General features: G+C 41.0%; 2 protein-coding genes across 4 annotated transcripts in view; one reads left to right on the top strand and one right to left on the bottom strand.

Annotated features, from left to right (window-relative positions):
• Positions 1-3,634, bottom strand: part of nbas (NBAS subunit of NRZ tethering complex) — a 259,241-nt gene extending 255,607 nt beyond the window's left edge. For all 3 annotated transcript variants that reach the window (XR_013497784.1, XM_078213107.1, XM_078213108.1), the window contains exon 1: positions 3,510-3,634. Coding sequence is in view for 2 of the 3 variants with exons in the window: in XM_078213107.1 (XP_078069233.1) it covers positions 3,510-3,584 (75 nt within the window). In the remaining variant the exon portion in view is untranslated. The remainder of the gene's footprint in view (positions 1-3,509) is intronic.
• A 37-nt stretch (positions 3,635-3,671) lies between these two features.
• Positions 3,672-16,228, top strand: part of ddx1 (DEAD (Asp-Glu-Ala-Asp) box helicase 1) — a 40,491-nt gene continuing 27,934 nt past the window's right edge. Inside the window, exons 1-12 of the mRNA XM_078213110.1 lie at positions 3,672-3,886; positions 4,356-4,407; positions 5,356-5,419; positions 5,570-5,599; positions 5,809-5,908; positions 7,663-7,710; positions 8,848-8,931; positions 10,198-10,281; positions 14,932-15,008; positions 15,122-15,194; positions 15,627-15,703; positions 15,785-15,899. Of these exons, the coding sequence (XP_078069236.1) occupies positions 3,871-3,886; positions 4,356-4,407; positions 5,356-5,419; positions 5,570-5,599; positions 5,809-5,908; positions 7,663-7,710; positions 8,848-8,931; positions 10,198-10,281; positions 14,932-15,008; positions 15,122-15,194; positions 15,627-15,703; positions 15,785-15,899 (820 nt within the window). The 5' untranslated portion in view covers positions 3,672-3,870. The remainder of the gene's footprint in view (positions 3,887-4,355; positions 4,408-5,355; positions 5,420-5,569; positions 5,600-5,808; positions 5,909-7,662; positions 7,711-8,847; positions 8,932-10,197; positions 10,282-14,931; positions 15,009-15,121; positions 15,195-15,626; positions 15,704-15,784; positions 15,900-16,228) is intronic.

The raw sequence follows: 16,228 nt of genomic DNA, 5'->3' as shown, positions 1-16,228 counted from the left end.
GTGGTGAACTTGGTCCTACAGCAATGGTCAGCTTCAGGGTGAAGTATTCATCTGAGTTATGAGAGACAAAATCAAAGGTGTTCCAGTTAATACTGAGTCTTTCAGTTTCATGATTGTGTAATAATTGATGCTTGCTTCAGGGGAAAATAATAAGCTTTATAATAGGGAATCCTATGGGCATAAATCAGTCCTTTTCATTGGTGTTGCTGAAGAATCAGAAGATTGTTACTGAATTATACATAATTAAAGGCAAACTTATAATTAAAGGTTTCACTTGATGGAATTGCAATTATAGGTAAGAGGAATGAAACTATCGATAAGGTAACAGAATAAGTAAGTTATATCAATCTCATTAGCCAACGGAAAAAAGCTTATGTAAGGAACTAGCTTTTTAACTGACATGAATGATAAGGGGAAAGAGCAATTAAAATACAGCTCAATATTCAGAGAATTTAATTATATGTAATCTTGTAATGCAAAAATGTGTGGATTGCCATTTAGTTGGAATAAAAAAATGTATAAAAAGTGGCAGTTTTATAATAAGTATTCAAGTTTGCAAATACAGAACTCAGAACTAAAGCACGTTTAATTCCCCAACCAAGATATAATCAGAGGTGGGTGGAGTATCTTTTACTATCGCATGAACTGTACATTTAACAAATCTATAGGCCTTGACCTCAATGCTCAAGAAACATATTTATTTGAGCAGTAAATAGAACATCTAATCATAAACATTTCTATCTTCTCATATCAGCCCAATAAAGCTGTTGATGTGTTATGAACACTGCTTCTGACTTCAAAGCATCCACTTGAGACCAGAAACCATCAACATAAAGTCAAACAATTTTCATCATCTCTTCCCCCACTGTCATTTCCCAAAAGTCTCTCCACCATAGGTTCTGCCCATTACATTCCTCCCCATACAGGCACCCCCACTATCACCTCACACCCCTAAAAGGCTGTCCTCCCACTCCCGAAGGACATTTCCCCCATCATCTCCCCTCCTCCAAAAGGCTGTTCCCCATCATATCAGCAGTAACTTAATTTTAATTGCAACTTTAAAATATAAAACGTTCTAAGGCACTTCACAAGCATGTTATAAAGTAGGGCACGATTTTACTACTTTGTCATGCCCAGTGAACAGTGTGGCAGCGCGGTGAGATGGGAAAATAGCGTGCAAAGCTAAAAATCTGATTTGAGCCCAGTGCAAAATGGTTTGTGATCTTCCCAAGCCCTTTCTAATGGCACGAAACTGATTAGCATAATTAAAGTAACATTGAAATGTGCATAGCCCATTTGAAACTCAGCGCATGGAATCTTCCGAACTTCGGGTGCGGTGTCATAACAGTGCGAATTGATATAGGTCTCCACAGACCTGGCGAACCGATCAAGTCAGGAGGCTCAGAGGTCATTGAACCTTCCCCCTCCCCAACCCGGGTGGGCAGTGCCCACCAGGTACCTCAGCGGCACCATTTGGGCACCGCCAGTGTGCCAGGAGCAATGCCAGTGGTGGGGCAAGCCTGGGGTCATGACAGGTGAGGGGGGAGCAGCAAAGCAACATAGGGATCAGGCAGGGGCACCGGTTTTGATGCACCAATTGACCGGGGGGGGGGGTTGTCGGGGAGGAAGGTCAGAGGTCTCCCAGTGCTCTGAGAGGTTGGGGTCCCCTTGTGAAGTGGTGCCTGAGCTCTCTGCAGCTGGCTGCTTTTGCACCCCACTCCCCTCACCACCAATGCACAACTCAGCCATCTTCAAAAAAGTGAGGGAGTATGTGATGATTTCAGCGTGCAGCGTGAGAGAGAGACCGGTGCAGATCACTCTATATTCTCGCCATTATGACACCTGAAATTTGGGGGGAAAATTCTGCCCATAATGTTTAACATTGAACCACAAAAGGAGGTATCAGAGCAGATGCCAAAAATAAGGCTAAAGAGGCAGCTATTAAGGAAAGTCATGGAGTGTGATCGAGTCAGTAACTAGGGAACGGAGTTTGAGCAAGGACTGAAGACCAGGAGCTTCTGTCTTCCTAATATTCTACTGGAGGAAATCTCTGCTCAAGTTAAGTTTAGACGTTGGATAAGCAGCCTAATAATTCATCAAACTGGAGGAGTCAAGAGAGGTGGTGGCGAGTTAGACCTGGTTGGCGTCAGCATACATGTGAAAACTATGCTTTTGCATGATGGTGTCAACAGGCAAATAGCAGGATGAGAAATGTCACGGGGCCTGGGATAGATCCCTGGGGGACACCAGAGTTAACTGTGTGGAATAAACAACTGCATTTGATTCTCTGGCTGTTATTAGATGGATAAGAATAGAACCAGTTGAGAGCAATCCAACACAGCTAGATAACAGTTGGAGCAGTATGCTGTGGCTACCGGCAGATTGAGAAGGACAAGGAGGGATAGTTTACCTCTGTCTTAAACAGATCATAGACTATTACGAATCATCGATGGTTACAGCAGATAAGGAGGCCCGTCAGTCCACAGAATTCATGTCAGCTCTCTGCAAGAACAATTTAGCTAGTCCCACTCCCTGGCCCAAACCCTGTAACCCTTCCTTAACAAATTTGATTTGAAGACCATAATTGAATTGACTTCTATGAGTTTTCAAGCAGTGTTCACCTCCCCCCCTCCCTGGGTCAACTTGGTTTCTTTGCCAATCATCTGCATATTTTGAAATCCTGCCATGTACAACCAAGTGTAAGCTATTATTATAGATAAAGAAAAGTAGGGGGGGAACTCAACCATATATCATTGTCCAATCATATGTGATGTTGAGAAAAGCCATTTTGGTACTTTGGCAGCTGTGGAAAATTGATGGGAGGCATTCACACATGGAGTATTGAGAAAGATGGGCACGGTTTTGGGAGGTGACAGCAAGGTCAAGGTCTTTGGGGTGGAAAGAGATATTGGAGATGGTAGAGTAGTTTGCAAAAATGAGGAGGTTAAAGGCTTGCCAAAGGAGATGGCAGAATTAAAGGAGAGAGAGGAAGCCTGAAGAGAGAGAAGATTAACAATATCAGCTAACACAGGGACCCAGAGGGAAGTTGGACAGCCAGCAAATTAGTGAAAACAGGGTTGGGGAGCGGGTGGTGGGTGGGTCTTGTGGAGAAGTTGATCTGAGAAAAGGCATGTGGGGAGATGAGAGAAAATCTGGCGAAAGTTAGGTTCGGGAAGGAGGTTTTAGAGGATGTTGGTCAGGTGAGCTGGGGTAAAGGAGGGAAACAGCTGATCAGATAGTCTCAATCTTAGTGGGAAAGAAGCACAAGCTCCTGGTACTTATTGTGGGATGGAGGCAAGGGTGCAGAGAGCGGAATTTAAAACGCTAGTTTTGCAATAGAGCATGGGGGGGGGGGGGGTATTTTCATATGCCAATAATACAGGAATATTTAACAGGTTGAGCAGAACCTGACAGTGCTGCAAAAATGGTCCAGCCAGGTATAGCAGTGACTGGTTAAACTAGTTGTGCACCATATCTTTCCAATTGTACCCCCGGTCCCTCTCCCTCACCGGTGCCTCGCTCTCCTGCAGCCACTCGCTGTGAACCAGCAGATCATACAGAACGTTCTCCTCTTCCACCGCCATCGTCACCACCGGAAACGCCCGGGGGAACTGTCATGATGTGACACCCGGAAACTGGATCCGGTCCGTCACTTAAACAAGTCCGGTTCCAACAATAGGTTTTTTTCAGTTTTAAAATTAAAACTCGCGGCGTGAGGCTCCTGGTCATTGGGTCGCTGTTTAACAATTTTACCTCGATTATACCGAGCTACAGATTTAGCCGGGTCGCTCTGTACATATTTGTCGGGGGACGATCTGCGCAGCCTGTCCCCGGGGTCCGGGTCCGGCAGCGATTCCCAGCGGTGGCAAGATGGCGGCGTTTTCAGGTCAGTCTCCGCTTCGCTCTTCAATTCTCCGGGTTCCGCACCATGTTAACCGGCTTTGCCGGCCGCTCGGTTAATATTGCTGCTTGTGGGGTGTTTGGGGATATTTTTGCCCTCTTTACTGTCTCTGTCTTTGTTGTTATCATCCCATTGTGTCCTCGGCCCACCGGCAGCCTGGGAGCAGCTGAGGCCGGAGGTTGCGATTCAACAGCACCGGGAATTTCGGTTCACAACGTGACCTGCAGCCAAATTACCCCCAGAACCCTTGTATGATCTCAGCTTAATTTATGTTGCTCTATCTGCCACACAACACCACAACCACCTACATGTACCGCGCCCCCCCCCCCCTCCCCGTGTTGCAATTCAATTCTTATGCATGGAATAATAAATCAGAGTTAATGTGAACCGTACTAATCTTTACCTTTTTTTTGCGTTAATTTTTCCTAAAGGAATGTCTTGTATTCTTTTTCAGAAATGGGTGTTATGGCAGAAATTGCCCAGGCTGTAGAGCAGATGGATTGGCTGTAAGTATGACTTGGATGTTCTCTGAAACTTGAAGATTACATTGCAAATATTAAGTTTAAAAATTGAATAAATGTGCTTAGGTTTAGAAACTAATTTAACTTTAATTGCAAGCTGTGAGATATCACTTTAAGGACGGATTATTGACAAAAGGCACAGTAAATGATCTGATGCAATTGTGTCCAAACAAATGTTTACTTTGCAACAATATTTTCAGCATTTGTTCAACAATTAGATAACGTACTTCGTAATGCTCTTCCGGCTTGCAACTATCCAATTACAATGTTCAGCATGGCATAAAAATGATTGATAGCTGTAAAGAGGAAAGTTGCTCTTCCAAAGTTTCCTGCCCTTTATAATCGGATCTCTATCTTTTATAATAATCTTTGGGAATCTGGAAGGGTAGAGTTCAGTTTACCAAACAAATGTTGCTAGTGATTGTAATCACATTAAAAATTTGACCACGGACTCCATAGAAAACAAGTTTCAACCAATTAGATCCACCACCAACTCTGTAATGCATAATTTCTTATTTTAATAATTGAACAATGCCATTCCACCAAAAACTAATTTTGTAGTATAGCATCCTTTTCCCCCTTTCTACTTTATACTCTTAAAAGCAACAAAATTCCAACTCCATGTTGCAAACATTGTGTTATCTGGCTTTTCAGTTTACCTTTCTCCCTCAATCTGTAGCTGCCCCGATAGGTTCCCAGTCCAGTACTGTGCAACCAACTATTTCTCATTTTGCAAACTTAACGAAATTACTTTGATTGCTGCTGATGCACTATTCCAATGGAATATTGCCCCCTTTAGGCAAAATCAGGGGTATTATTTTCAGGTTTCCACAAAAATATATTTTGGATTTTAGAAAGTTGTTTGTTCATAACTATTAATTGCCTTGTATATAGATTAGCGTTATTTTACTCTAACGTGGCAACTTTCATCAGTCTCCCAACAGATATCCAAGCTGAGTCCATCCCTTTGATTCTGGGTGGTGGTGATGTGCTAATGGTGGGTAGATTTACATTACTGTCTATACACTTATTGCAATGTTCATTCTAAAATGGTACAGTTGTAATATTAACAGTGTGGAATTCTGAACAATAGAGAATGATACCTAACTAAGTTGAGACATTCATTTCCACGTTCTATTCCCCACAGGCAGCAGAAACTGGCAGTGGCAAGACAGGAGTGAGTACAATATAATTTCTTTTGGATTTAAAAAAAATCAAAAGTATTGAAAGCGTAGAGATGTTTCTGATAAAATGAACAATATTCTGCAAATCTGAATTCTAAATGTCAAATTTTTATTTTGCGTTTGCAAGAATAATCATGCGATATAATTGTAATTACTATATTGACTACAGCGTTTAGCTTTTTCAATAAATGTTTGATTTCAGGCTTTCAGCATACCTGTTATACAGATTGTATACGAAACACTCAAGGACCATGAAGAAGGCAAAAAAGGGGGGAAAACATCTGTCAAGACTGGTGGTGCAGGTAATGAAGCTTAGATAGGTTCAATTGGAGATGAAATGCTCCATTTTGATTGTAATCTTCTTTGACTCTAGAAAAAAAGGCTGCTCCAAACATTCTTCTAATGTATGCAGAGTATCCTGACTTCAAACGAGAAGATGACATATTTCTGATAATTTTGCATTCGAGAGTAATTGTTGCCTTTCCCCGTGTTTGAATATTTTAATGTATTGCATTTGAAATGCTTCTAGCCCATATTTTTGCAAAATATATTTTGGTTGCTGATATTGCATATATTTGAACTTTGAGAAGAACAAAGAACAGTACAGCACAGGAAACAGGCCCTTCGGCCCTCGAAGCCTGTGCCGCTTCTTGGTCCAACTAGACCAATCGTTTGTATCCCTCCATTCCCAGGCTGCTCATGTGACTATCCAGGTAAGTCTTAAACGATGTCAGCGTGCCTGCCTCCACCACCCTACTTGGCAGCGCATTCCAGGCCCCCACCACCCTCTGTGTAAAAAACGTCCCTCTGATGTCTGAGTTATACTTTGCCCCTCTCAGCTTGAGCCCGTGACCCCTCGTGATCGTCACCTCCGACCTGGGAAAAAGCTTCCCACTGTTCACCCTATCTATACCCTTCATAATCTTGTATACCTCTATTAGATCTCCCCTCATTCTCCGTCTTTCCAAGGAGAACAACCCCAGTCTACCCAATCTCTCCTCATAGCTAAGACCCTCCATACCAGGCAACATCCTGGTAAACCTTCTCTGCACTCTCTCCAATGCCTCCACGTCCTTCTGGTAGTGCGGCGACCAGAACTGGACGCAGTACTCCAAATGTGGCCTAACCAGCGTTCTATACAGCTGCATCATCAGACTCCAGCTTTTATACTCTATACCCCGTCCTATAAAGGCAAGCATACCATATGCCTTCTTCACCACCTTCTCCACCTGTGTTGCCACCTTCAAGGATTTGTGGACTTGCACACCTAGGTCCCTCTGTGTTTCTATACTCCTGATGACTCTGCCATTTATTGTATAACTCCTCCCGACATTATTTCTTCCAAAATGCATCACTTCGCATTTATCCGGATTAAACTCCATCTGCCATCTCTCCGCCCAATTTTCCAGCCTATCTATATCCTGCTGTATTGCCCGACAATGCTCTTCGCTATCCGCAATTCCAGCCATCTTCGTGTCATCCGCAAACTTGCTGATTACACCAGTTACACCTTCTTCCAAATCATTTATATATATCACAAATAGCAGAGGTCCCAGTACAGAGCCCTGCGGAACACCACTGGTCACAGACCTCCAGCCGGAAAAAGACCCTTCGACCACTACCCTCTGTCTCCTATGGCCAAGCCAGTTCTCCTTGTATCCCATAAGCCTTAACCTTCTTAACCAACCTGCCATGTGGGACTTTGTCAAATGCCTTACTGAAATCCATATAGACGACATCCACGGCCCTTCCTTCATCAACCGTTTTTGTCACTTCCTCAAAAAACTCCACCAAATTTGTAAGGCACGACCTCCCTCTTACAAAACCATGCTGTCTGTCACTAATGAGATTGTCTGGTGAAGTAATATACCGTACTGAGGAAAATGGATTCTGTAAATTAATCAGTGGAAGTCTTGAATATTTAAATATTTTTAAGTGAATTCCACCAGATATAAAGTATATCTTTGTCAGATATATAATCCTATTATCTAGGATTGAAGCATACTGTTGGTATTTTGAAACTTTGTGAATACCTTTTGTAATATTTTCTGTCCAGTTTTCAACAAGTGGCAGATGAACCCCTATGATAGAGGATCAGCCTTTGGTAAGTCAAGTCTATTTTTGTTCAGTGAAAAATATGTTCAAATTAGAATTGTTAAAAGTACAATTCAAAGTAAAATGTCCTCTGTATGGTTAGTTTGAGTAAAAATCCATTTGTTGTGATTTTATTGTTTTGTGTATGCAGTCTTAATAAAGCTTATGAAGAAAATTATCTAGTAACAATTAGTAAATTATCTTAATAGAAGTAGTTCTGTGGCATCTGAATATATGTGAAAAATGACTACCACTTAATTTGCATGAAGGAGCAATGTGTCCATCTTGACTATAATCATTATCCTGCGGCATTTTTGTAGTGTAGCTTCACAGCATCTAAAACTAATGTTTCAAGGTATTAGTCCAATCCCTCGTCAACCTTAACAAGATTGTAATCTTCACCCATATCTGTTTTCCTTCTCTTCTCTCCATCAGACCTTTTCCCCATCCACGTCAAAGATGCTGCCTTTTGCTGAGTCACTCGAGCAAGTGTATTTCAAGCCTTGGTAGTCTAATTGGAAGGTTGCCAGGGGAATTCATTTTCAAGAATCTCAACCAAGCTTGAGTCTACCCTTATTTCATTGCCAGCAGTTATTTAAACAGTAGTAAGGAGCAGAAGCTTTGGTCAATTTTTCTTTTTGACGTAACCCAGAGAATTGAGCCAGCATTCTTTTCCTATTGCTCCCCTAGGTGAGACTAAATTCAACAGAAACCAGGAACTGAATCAATGGCCCACTCCACTTTATATACTGTACTTCAATAACATTTGAATGCTTTTATCCATAGATAAATTAGTATGGTATATCTTGAATCATTGACTGGGGAGGGGGTGGTACACAATATGTTCAACGTGTCAAGCTCCATATAATGCAGTAAAAAGGGCACTCTCCAGCTAGACTTTCAAAGTTTTCACTTGTTCATTTGAGCTGCTTCACACAAAGGAATAATATCAATCTGAAACTTCTTTCCCCATTCTTGGTCGATGACGTTTTCTGAAACCAATTGTGCTTTGTTGGGTAAGGATGTCAAGGAATATTTAAAAAAAGACACAAAAATGGAATGGACTATGTATGATTTATTTTTTTTAAATCATTTTTTTCAATATTCGCTTCTTGTAAATGTATGACTGATTTTGATATTTCCACAGCTATTGGAGCTGATGGCTTGTGCTGTCAAAGCAGGGAAGTAAAAGAATGGCATGGATGCAGGTCCACAAAGGGAGTGAACAAGGGTAAGTATTGTGTGTCAGAGATCATTGAATCAACTTCTATGAATAAAAATGCAGAAGTGCTGTAGCTTTCCGATGTTGAATGCAGCCTTATCAGTGAGAAATGTTAGCGGTAAGGAAAAAAAATCCCTTCACAGGTTCATAGTTAAGGCTTGCACAAAATTGCCTAGAAGTGCACACTTCCTCTAGGCAATCCCCCAGCACTTGGGAACATCAGAAAATGCAATTTAAATTGCAAACTTGGGATGGTTCTGACTGAGTTACATCAATAGTTAGCAAGGAAAAAAATAGGATTAAAATCTCTTTTAACTTCTGGGTAGATCTCCACTCCATCTGACGAAGGAGCAGCGCTCCGAAAGCTAATGGTATTTGCTACCAAATAAACCCGTTGGACTTTAACCTGGTGTTGTTAAAACGCTTACTGTGTTTATCCCAGTCCAACGCCAGCATCTCCACATCACAACTGGGATAGACCCAGGGGACTCTCCATCTCTTCAACACCACGCTGCCCCCCCAGCAAGAACTCTCTCACCCAAGGAAGTCACTCCTCATGACCGACTCTTGCCCCTACCCCTCCCTCCACAAGCCTGACCTTCTGATCCCCTCCTACCCACTTAACTTAGACAATTGCCTTCTCCCTGGCCTGCAAGGACATTTTAAACTTCAATGGACCTTGAAACTACCTGATTTCTGGCAGCTAGTTTAGTTTTAAAGTGGTGGGGGGAGAGAGGCATTACCTCTTTCCTTTGCCCTGGGGATGGACTGCACTGTCTGGGTCTCATACAATCTGAGCCAGAATGTCGAGTGAGACATACTGGAAAAAAAGGGCAAAAAAAAACTGGGAAACGATTGGCAATCTGCATCAGATTGCCACCCTGAGGAGGGTCAGGTCCAATGAAACTGATGTGTAATACTTGATTGCATAGTAATTCTCAAATATATTTGGAGATTGATCAATATTGTGAAAGGCTGGCAACGCATGAGTCAAATCAATCAACATCTCAAAGCTTGTCGCCTGGCATGTGCATTTCTAACTTTTTTATTTATATTTTCAATTTCCAGTGTTCTGTTTGTAATCTTTTCCACTGAAAACTTTTGAGTTGTTTTTCGGGTCTTGTTTAATTTCCAAATTGTGTGTAAATTTAATGATGTGTCTTTTATATTTTCCATGCACTATAGGTTTTTGAATTTAAACTTAGTCTTGAAAGGTAGCTTAGCAACGAAGTATTTCCGGGTGTTAAAGTTTATGAATATTCTGTTCACATATAGGAAAATATTACTATGAAGTACATTGCCATGACCAAGGCTTGTGCAGAATTGGTTGGTCTACCATGCAGGCTTCACTGGATTTGGGTAAGCTAATTAACCTATATATCTTTCCTGATGCTTATATCAGTAAAAAGCTATTGGTGTCTTTGCAGTTGGTGCTGAATTGCTCAATAGTAAAACTCCATGTTTAAAGTTTTTATGTGTTCAGTTTAAATAAGTTGTAAAATTCTTAGGAAGTCAATGTTAACACTACTCTGCCCTGCTGTATAAGATCAAAATAGCAATGAGTGGTCTCTTCATTTAAATCCATCTTTTTCTGCATCAGCTTCAAGGAAGTATAAATAAGATTGAAACAATTCTTGCTTCCTTAATTGCTGATTGTTTGGCATGTAACCAAATAATCTGATCTTATTAGGATGCAGTAGGTGTGCTACATTACCTCTAGGTTATAGAATCCCTACAGCGCAGAAGGAGGCCATTGAGAGGGCACCGACTTTCCGAAAGAGCATCTTACCCAGATCCACTCCGCCCTCTGCCCATGACCCCACACATTTACTATGGTTAATCTACCTAACCTACACACCTTTGGACACTAGGGGCGATTTAGCAAGGCTAATCCACCTACCTGCACTTCTTTGGACTGTAGGACGAAACCAGAGCAGCCGGAGGAAATCCACGCAGATACTGAGAGAAAGTGCTACTCCACACAGACAGGAAATCAGCCTGCTTGATTAACGCCATCCACCACCTCAAAATTCCCTCCCCCACTGGTGCATAATGACTACAGTGCATCTTATGAACAAGATGCACTGCAGCACCTTGCTTCTTTGACAGCACCTTCAAAATGCATGACCTCTGCCAGCTCAAAGGAGAAGGGTTGCAGGCACATGGGAACACCACCACCTGCAGGTTCCTCCAAAATCATAGACCATCCTGACTTGAAACTATATTGCCAGTGCTTCTTCATCACTGTGTCACGTCAAAATCCTGTAGCTTCCCACTTAACAGCACAATGGGTATAAACCTACACTCCCTGGACTGCAGTGGTTCAGGAAGGCAACTCAGCATAATCTTCTCGAGGACATTAAATGCTCCTTTGCCAGTGACACTTGCGTCTCATGAATGATTTTTTTAAAATCTAAGATTCCCAACATCTAGCACCCCTTCTCATAATGCATATGTATTTTGGTGGAGGTGGTCCCCAACTCAAACACCAAACTATTCCTTTCTTTAAGTTATATTTCCTTGAGATTAGACAATTGAATGGTAATCTAATTGAGATACTTGCCGAGAGGAGGAACAGAAACTCTCTCCTTTGGTAGGAGAATCCATAGCCAGGCTTTTGACAAAAGTCCTGAAACATCAGTAAGTAATAATATTGGGGGTTGAGTGAACAATTTGTTGGTATGGTCAGCTGTGACGAAGGTTTATCCGCACTTGAAACGTTGGCTCTATTCTCTCCCCACAGATGCTGTCAGACCTGCTGAGATTTTCCAGCATTTTTTGTTTTTGTTTCAGATTCCAGCATCCGCAGTATTTTGCTATTTTATGTTGGTATCTTACAGTCTGGATTCCTGTATTTCCGGAATTTCATTGCTCCTTTAGCAGCCATGCCTTCAGCTGTCTGAACCATAAACTTTTCCCTAAAACTCTGCATCTCTTATGTTTACTCTTATTCTCCTCCACATCCAGTTTTTCCACAAGGATTAGTTTATAGGAGAGTTAACTTAAGTACGGAGCACCCTTCTTAGAAAACAAATATAGCATCACTCGTGTTTCCTTTGTAGGATATCTTCCTTGCAAATTCTGACACTTACAGAATAGCTAAATGAAAATCTTCAACGATGCACTAAGAGGACAAAACAAGTTGCATCTCCCTAAAGGAGTTCAAACCTTTCTCCAAACGAAAAACTTGGGAGTTGTCCCTTGTTAAGCATCCAAAAGCCTTGAGTGAGTCAGACCTTTAATTTATATAGTGCTTTTAAAATAATAAAATAACCTGTCATTGATTAATGACACTACGATATTGCTTACTTTGTTATAATGCAGTTTTTCTACCTGTTAAGGTGTCTCATATCTGCTAATGCTTTCACAATGTATAATCAGTATAGAATCATAGAATCCTACATTGCAGAAGGAGGCCATTCAGCCCATCGAGTCTGCACCGACCACAATCCCACCCAGGCCCTATCCCCATACCCCCATGCGCTTACCCTTGCTAGTTCCCCTGACACTAGGGGGCAATTTAGCATGGCCAATCAACTTAATCAGCATGTCTGTCGGACTGGGAGGAAACCGGAGCAGCCGGAGGACACCCACGCAGACACAGGGAGAATGTGCAAACTCCACACAGACAGTGATCCAAGCTGGGAATCGAACCTGGGCCCCTGGCGCTGTGAGGCAGCAGTGCCAGCCACCATGCCGCCTCAAATATATCAACCATTATCAGTTAGTTATCAGGTGCAGAAGATTTTCCTTCACTGTCTTGGCAAGATTAAACCATCCTGTTGAGTTTCCGCCTAAAGCAACACCCTATCCCTGGCAGCTCACTCACTCTCAGACTGACACTCAGCAATCTTCGTTTGCTAGTTGAGTCTGTCAGTTTCAAAACCCTTGTCCCTTTTTTCACAGATCCTTACATATTGTCCTTCTGATCTTGGAAACCTTATTCATGCATCCAGTCTTCATTTATCCAGACTTGGCCCTTTTTTATCTCCAACTTCTATCTTTTTACTTTTTCGCCTGCAGGTGTTTTAGCAGACTCTAGAATTCTTTCTCTCATTACCATCGGTTTCAAAAATGTCCTCAAATGCTATCTTAACAGTCGCGATCCTCCTTCCACTTATTTTACCTCTGAAGCAATTTGAAATGTATTAGATAAGTAACAGATTATTTCCTGTGAAAATTGCCAACTTTACTTTTAGTAATAGTATAACTTTGCTCCTAATTGGTTCAGCAATACTAAAGGTGAGGCATGTTGGTACTGAGAATTGGACTGCTTTTCTGTGCCACTTCCATTTTCGACTTTAGTGTGCAGCACTTTTACAGGCCAGATGTGGAATAAAGCTCCTTCTGCTCACAAAAACATACTCTTTAATCACAATTTCAGTAGAGCACTCGCCCAATGATTGGAAAAAGGGCATTTTCACCATATGGGCTTGGATACAATTTCACTTTCAGCTAATTGCAGCACTCTGGTATCTCACTTTCATGTCAGTCCAGACAAATTAATGTGCACTGTGTGTGCATGCGTGTGTGTGTGTTCATGCAAACTTCAAATTGACCTGGCACATACAAATTCTGAACTCTAACACACGTGTTCAGAATTTTGAGGACTATATAGACATTGAATCAGACTACAATAGTAGGACTAAATTGAACTCATGATCTTTTCAATGAAACCATACTGGGTGTGCCAATAAGTCCTTTTCTATCCATGCAATCATATATTCCATCTCTGACTATTTCCTGCATTACAACAATGTCTACAATCCAAGAGCTCCATTGAATATAAAGTGCTTTGAGGGGTCTAGTGGTTATGAAAAATGTACACTATAAATTCAAGCTTTTTTCCAATGATTCCTTCGAGCATCTTTCCTATTGCTAAAGTCAAACCCCATGGTCTATATTTACCAAAGTCTATCGTGTCCTTTTTAAAGATTAGGACTACTTTGGTCTCCCTCCAACCCACAGAAACTATCCGAGTGCAGTGAGTCGTTGAAAATGCAGGTTAGGGATGCGTCTCCTCTCACTCTGACTATCTGGTATACACTATTTTGCCCAGTTGCTCTGTGTATTTTCAGATGTTTAATTCCATTTAAAACATGTTTATCTTCATTGTTACTAATCCTATTAAAATCACTAAATTTCAAGAGCTGTGCAAAATGCTTCATTAATATTTTATCATACATAAAGTCTTTTGTGACCTATATTTGGTTATCCTTCAATACTTTGGCAGTTCTTTGACTGTTTACAGAACCGAAAAAAGCTTTCTCCATTATTTCTACAATCCCATTTTTCTTTATCCTTTTAGCTAATTTAAATCATTCATTCTCATCACTTATTTTGACAAAGTACTAAGCAATGTCATGGACAATGGGCTCAGACTAATGGAATGCTATTGTCTAAGCTGTGCATTATATGGTTTTAAGTTACTGTGAAAATTCCCAGTGTTTATAAAAAGGCTAAAATTGTTTTTGATGCTGTATAAAGGGAAGTTTTCTTACCAGATTTCACCTATTAATGAGAATCTTTTCTTGAAATAGGAAGGTTGAGTGGTGACTTATTGTGTTCTTAAGGTTGTTGAAGGATTTGATAGGTTAGATGTAGGTTTCCACTTGTGAAGGAAACAAAAACCAAGATCCATAATTGCAAGATAATCAGCAGAAAAACGTCTTTACCCAGAGTGGTTAGAACACAGAACTCGCTAGCAGATGCAGCCGTTGAGCAAATAGCATCAATGTGTTTTAAGGAGAAACTTGCTAAACAGCTAAGTGGTGAAGGAATAGAAGGATATGCTGATAATAACTGAAGATAGATAGGAGATGGTTCACATGGAGCATAAACACTAATACAGAGAAGTTGAGTATTTACAGCAAATGGCTTACTCATTTGCTGTAAATACAATGTGACTCCGTGCACCTTTCTCTGCAAATATCTGTGCACCTTTTATTTGCAAATACCCTTGATTTAAAATTTGATCTCGGTTTTCTCTTCCTGGGCAATTCTAAATAGGCACTGACAAATTTGGCTTTGGATTTGGTGGCACTGGAAAGAAGTCCCATTGCAAACAGTTTGACAGCTATGGAGAGGTATGTATATTTTGAATTAAAGTTGGATGTGGTTCAGCATAGTGTTAATTTGTTTTATATTGTAGCTATTTGAATCTGTTCACATTGTTTTTTGCTAAATTATTTTTCTTTAGGAGTTTACAATGCATGACACCATGGGATGCTACATTGATCTTGATAAAGAAGCTATAAAGTTTTCAAAAAATGGTAAGTTTTCCTCTGATTTAAAAGCATTAAATGCAATACAATGCACTGGTTTAAGCTTTAGGTTCTGATATCTTGATCTTCCATTGTCTGACTGTTCATAATTGGGTGATTTGGCATATTACAGCATCTGGAATTATAGTTGAGGTTGCTAGCCATCTTTTGCAAGTGTAAATTCGGAATGGCATGACTGCTAGTTTCTCCTCTTTCTCCACACCACATCTGCCCCCCCCCCCCACCGCCCTCCACACACACACACACTCTCACCTTTTATAAAGGTGGAAGGAGCACCATTGTAGGAACTGCATTGTGTAATGACTAAAAATAAAGGGTTAGTGTCGAAATCATTAACACAGATCATTGGTACTGTCTGGTTATATTTTTACCAGTGGAATGACTGCTCCTTGTTCTTACGGTTGCTCTTTGTTTCCCTAGGGAAAGACCTTGGACATGCCTTTGATATTCCTCCGCATGTGAAGAACCAAGCCTTATTTGCCTCATGTGTTTTAAAGGTAATTTTCCCCCCTTACTTGCGAAAAATTATGGCTAGTAAATATTTCTGATAACTGAAGGGCTTTGTTTTTGTACCCTAGAATGCTGAGCTCAAATTTAACTTTGGTGAAGAAGAATTCAAATTCCCTCCAAAAGATGGCTTTGTGGCACTGGACAAGGCTGTTGATGGTCACGCTGTAAAGTCACAGCATACTGGTATGTTAGAAGTAACATCCTGCGTCACTTAACTCTGAAATAATTCATGTGATTCAGCAAACTGAAAAGGTACTGTTTCTGCAATTTAACTTATGTGCCTCTTTTTAATAATCCAACTAAACATGTTTATATTGGGGTTGTGTAGTTGGATTACCAAGGAGACACCTTTGGGAAAGGGAGTTAGGGTTTCAAGGTTGTATTGCTTGGATAGTTCAATATAATACCCCAGGAATAATTACTATACAAAGATACCTTCATATGGCAACAGTTGTGTTCCTCTCTGGCCCTCACACAACACAAGAATATTGGAGCCCTGGAGACATTACAAA

This window comes from Mustelus asterias, chromosome 5, assembly GCF_964213995.1.
Source record: "Mustelus asterias chromosome 5, sMusAst1.hap1.1, whole genome shotgun sequence".
Lineage (NCBI taxonomy): Eukaryota > Metazoa > Chordata > Chondrichthyes > Carcharhiniformes > Triakidae > Mustelus > Mustelus asterias.
The sequence above is the reverse complement of the archived record's forward strand: the minus strand, read 5'-3'. Positions and strand labels throughout refer to the sequence as shown.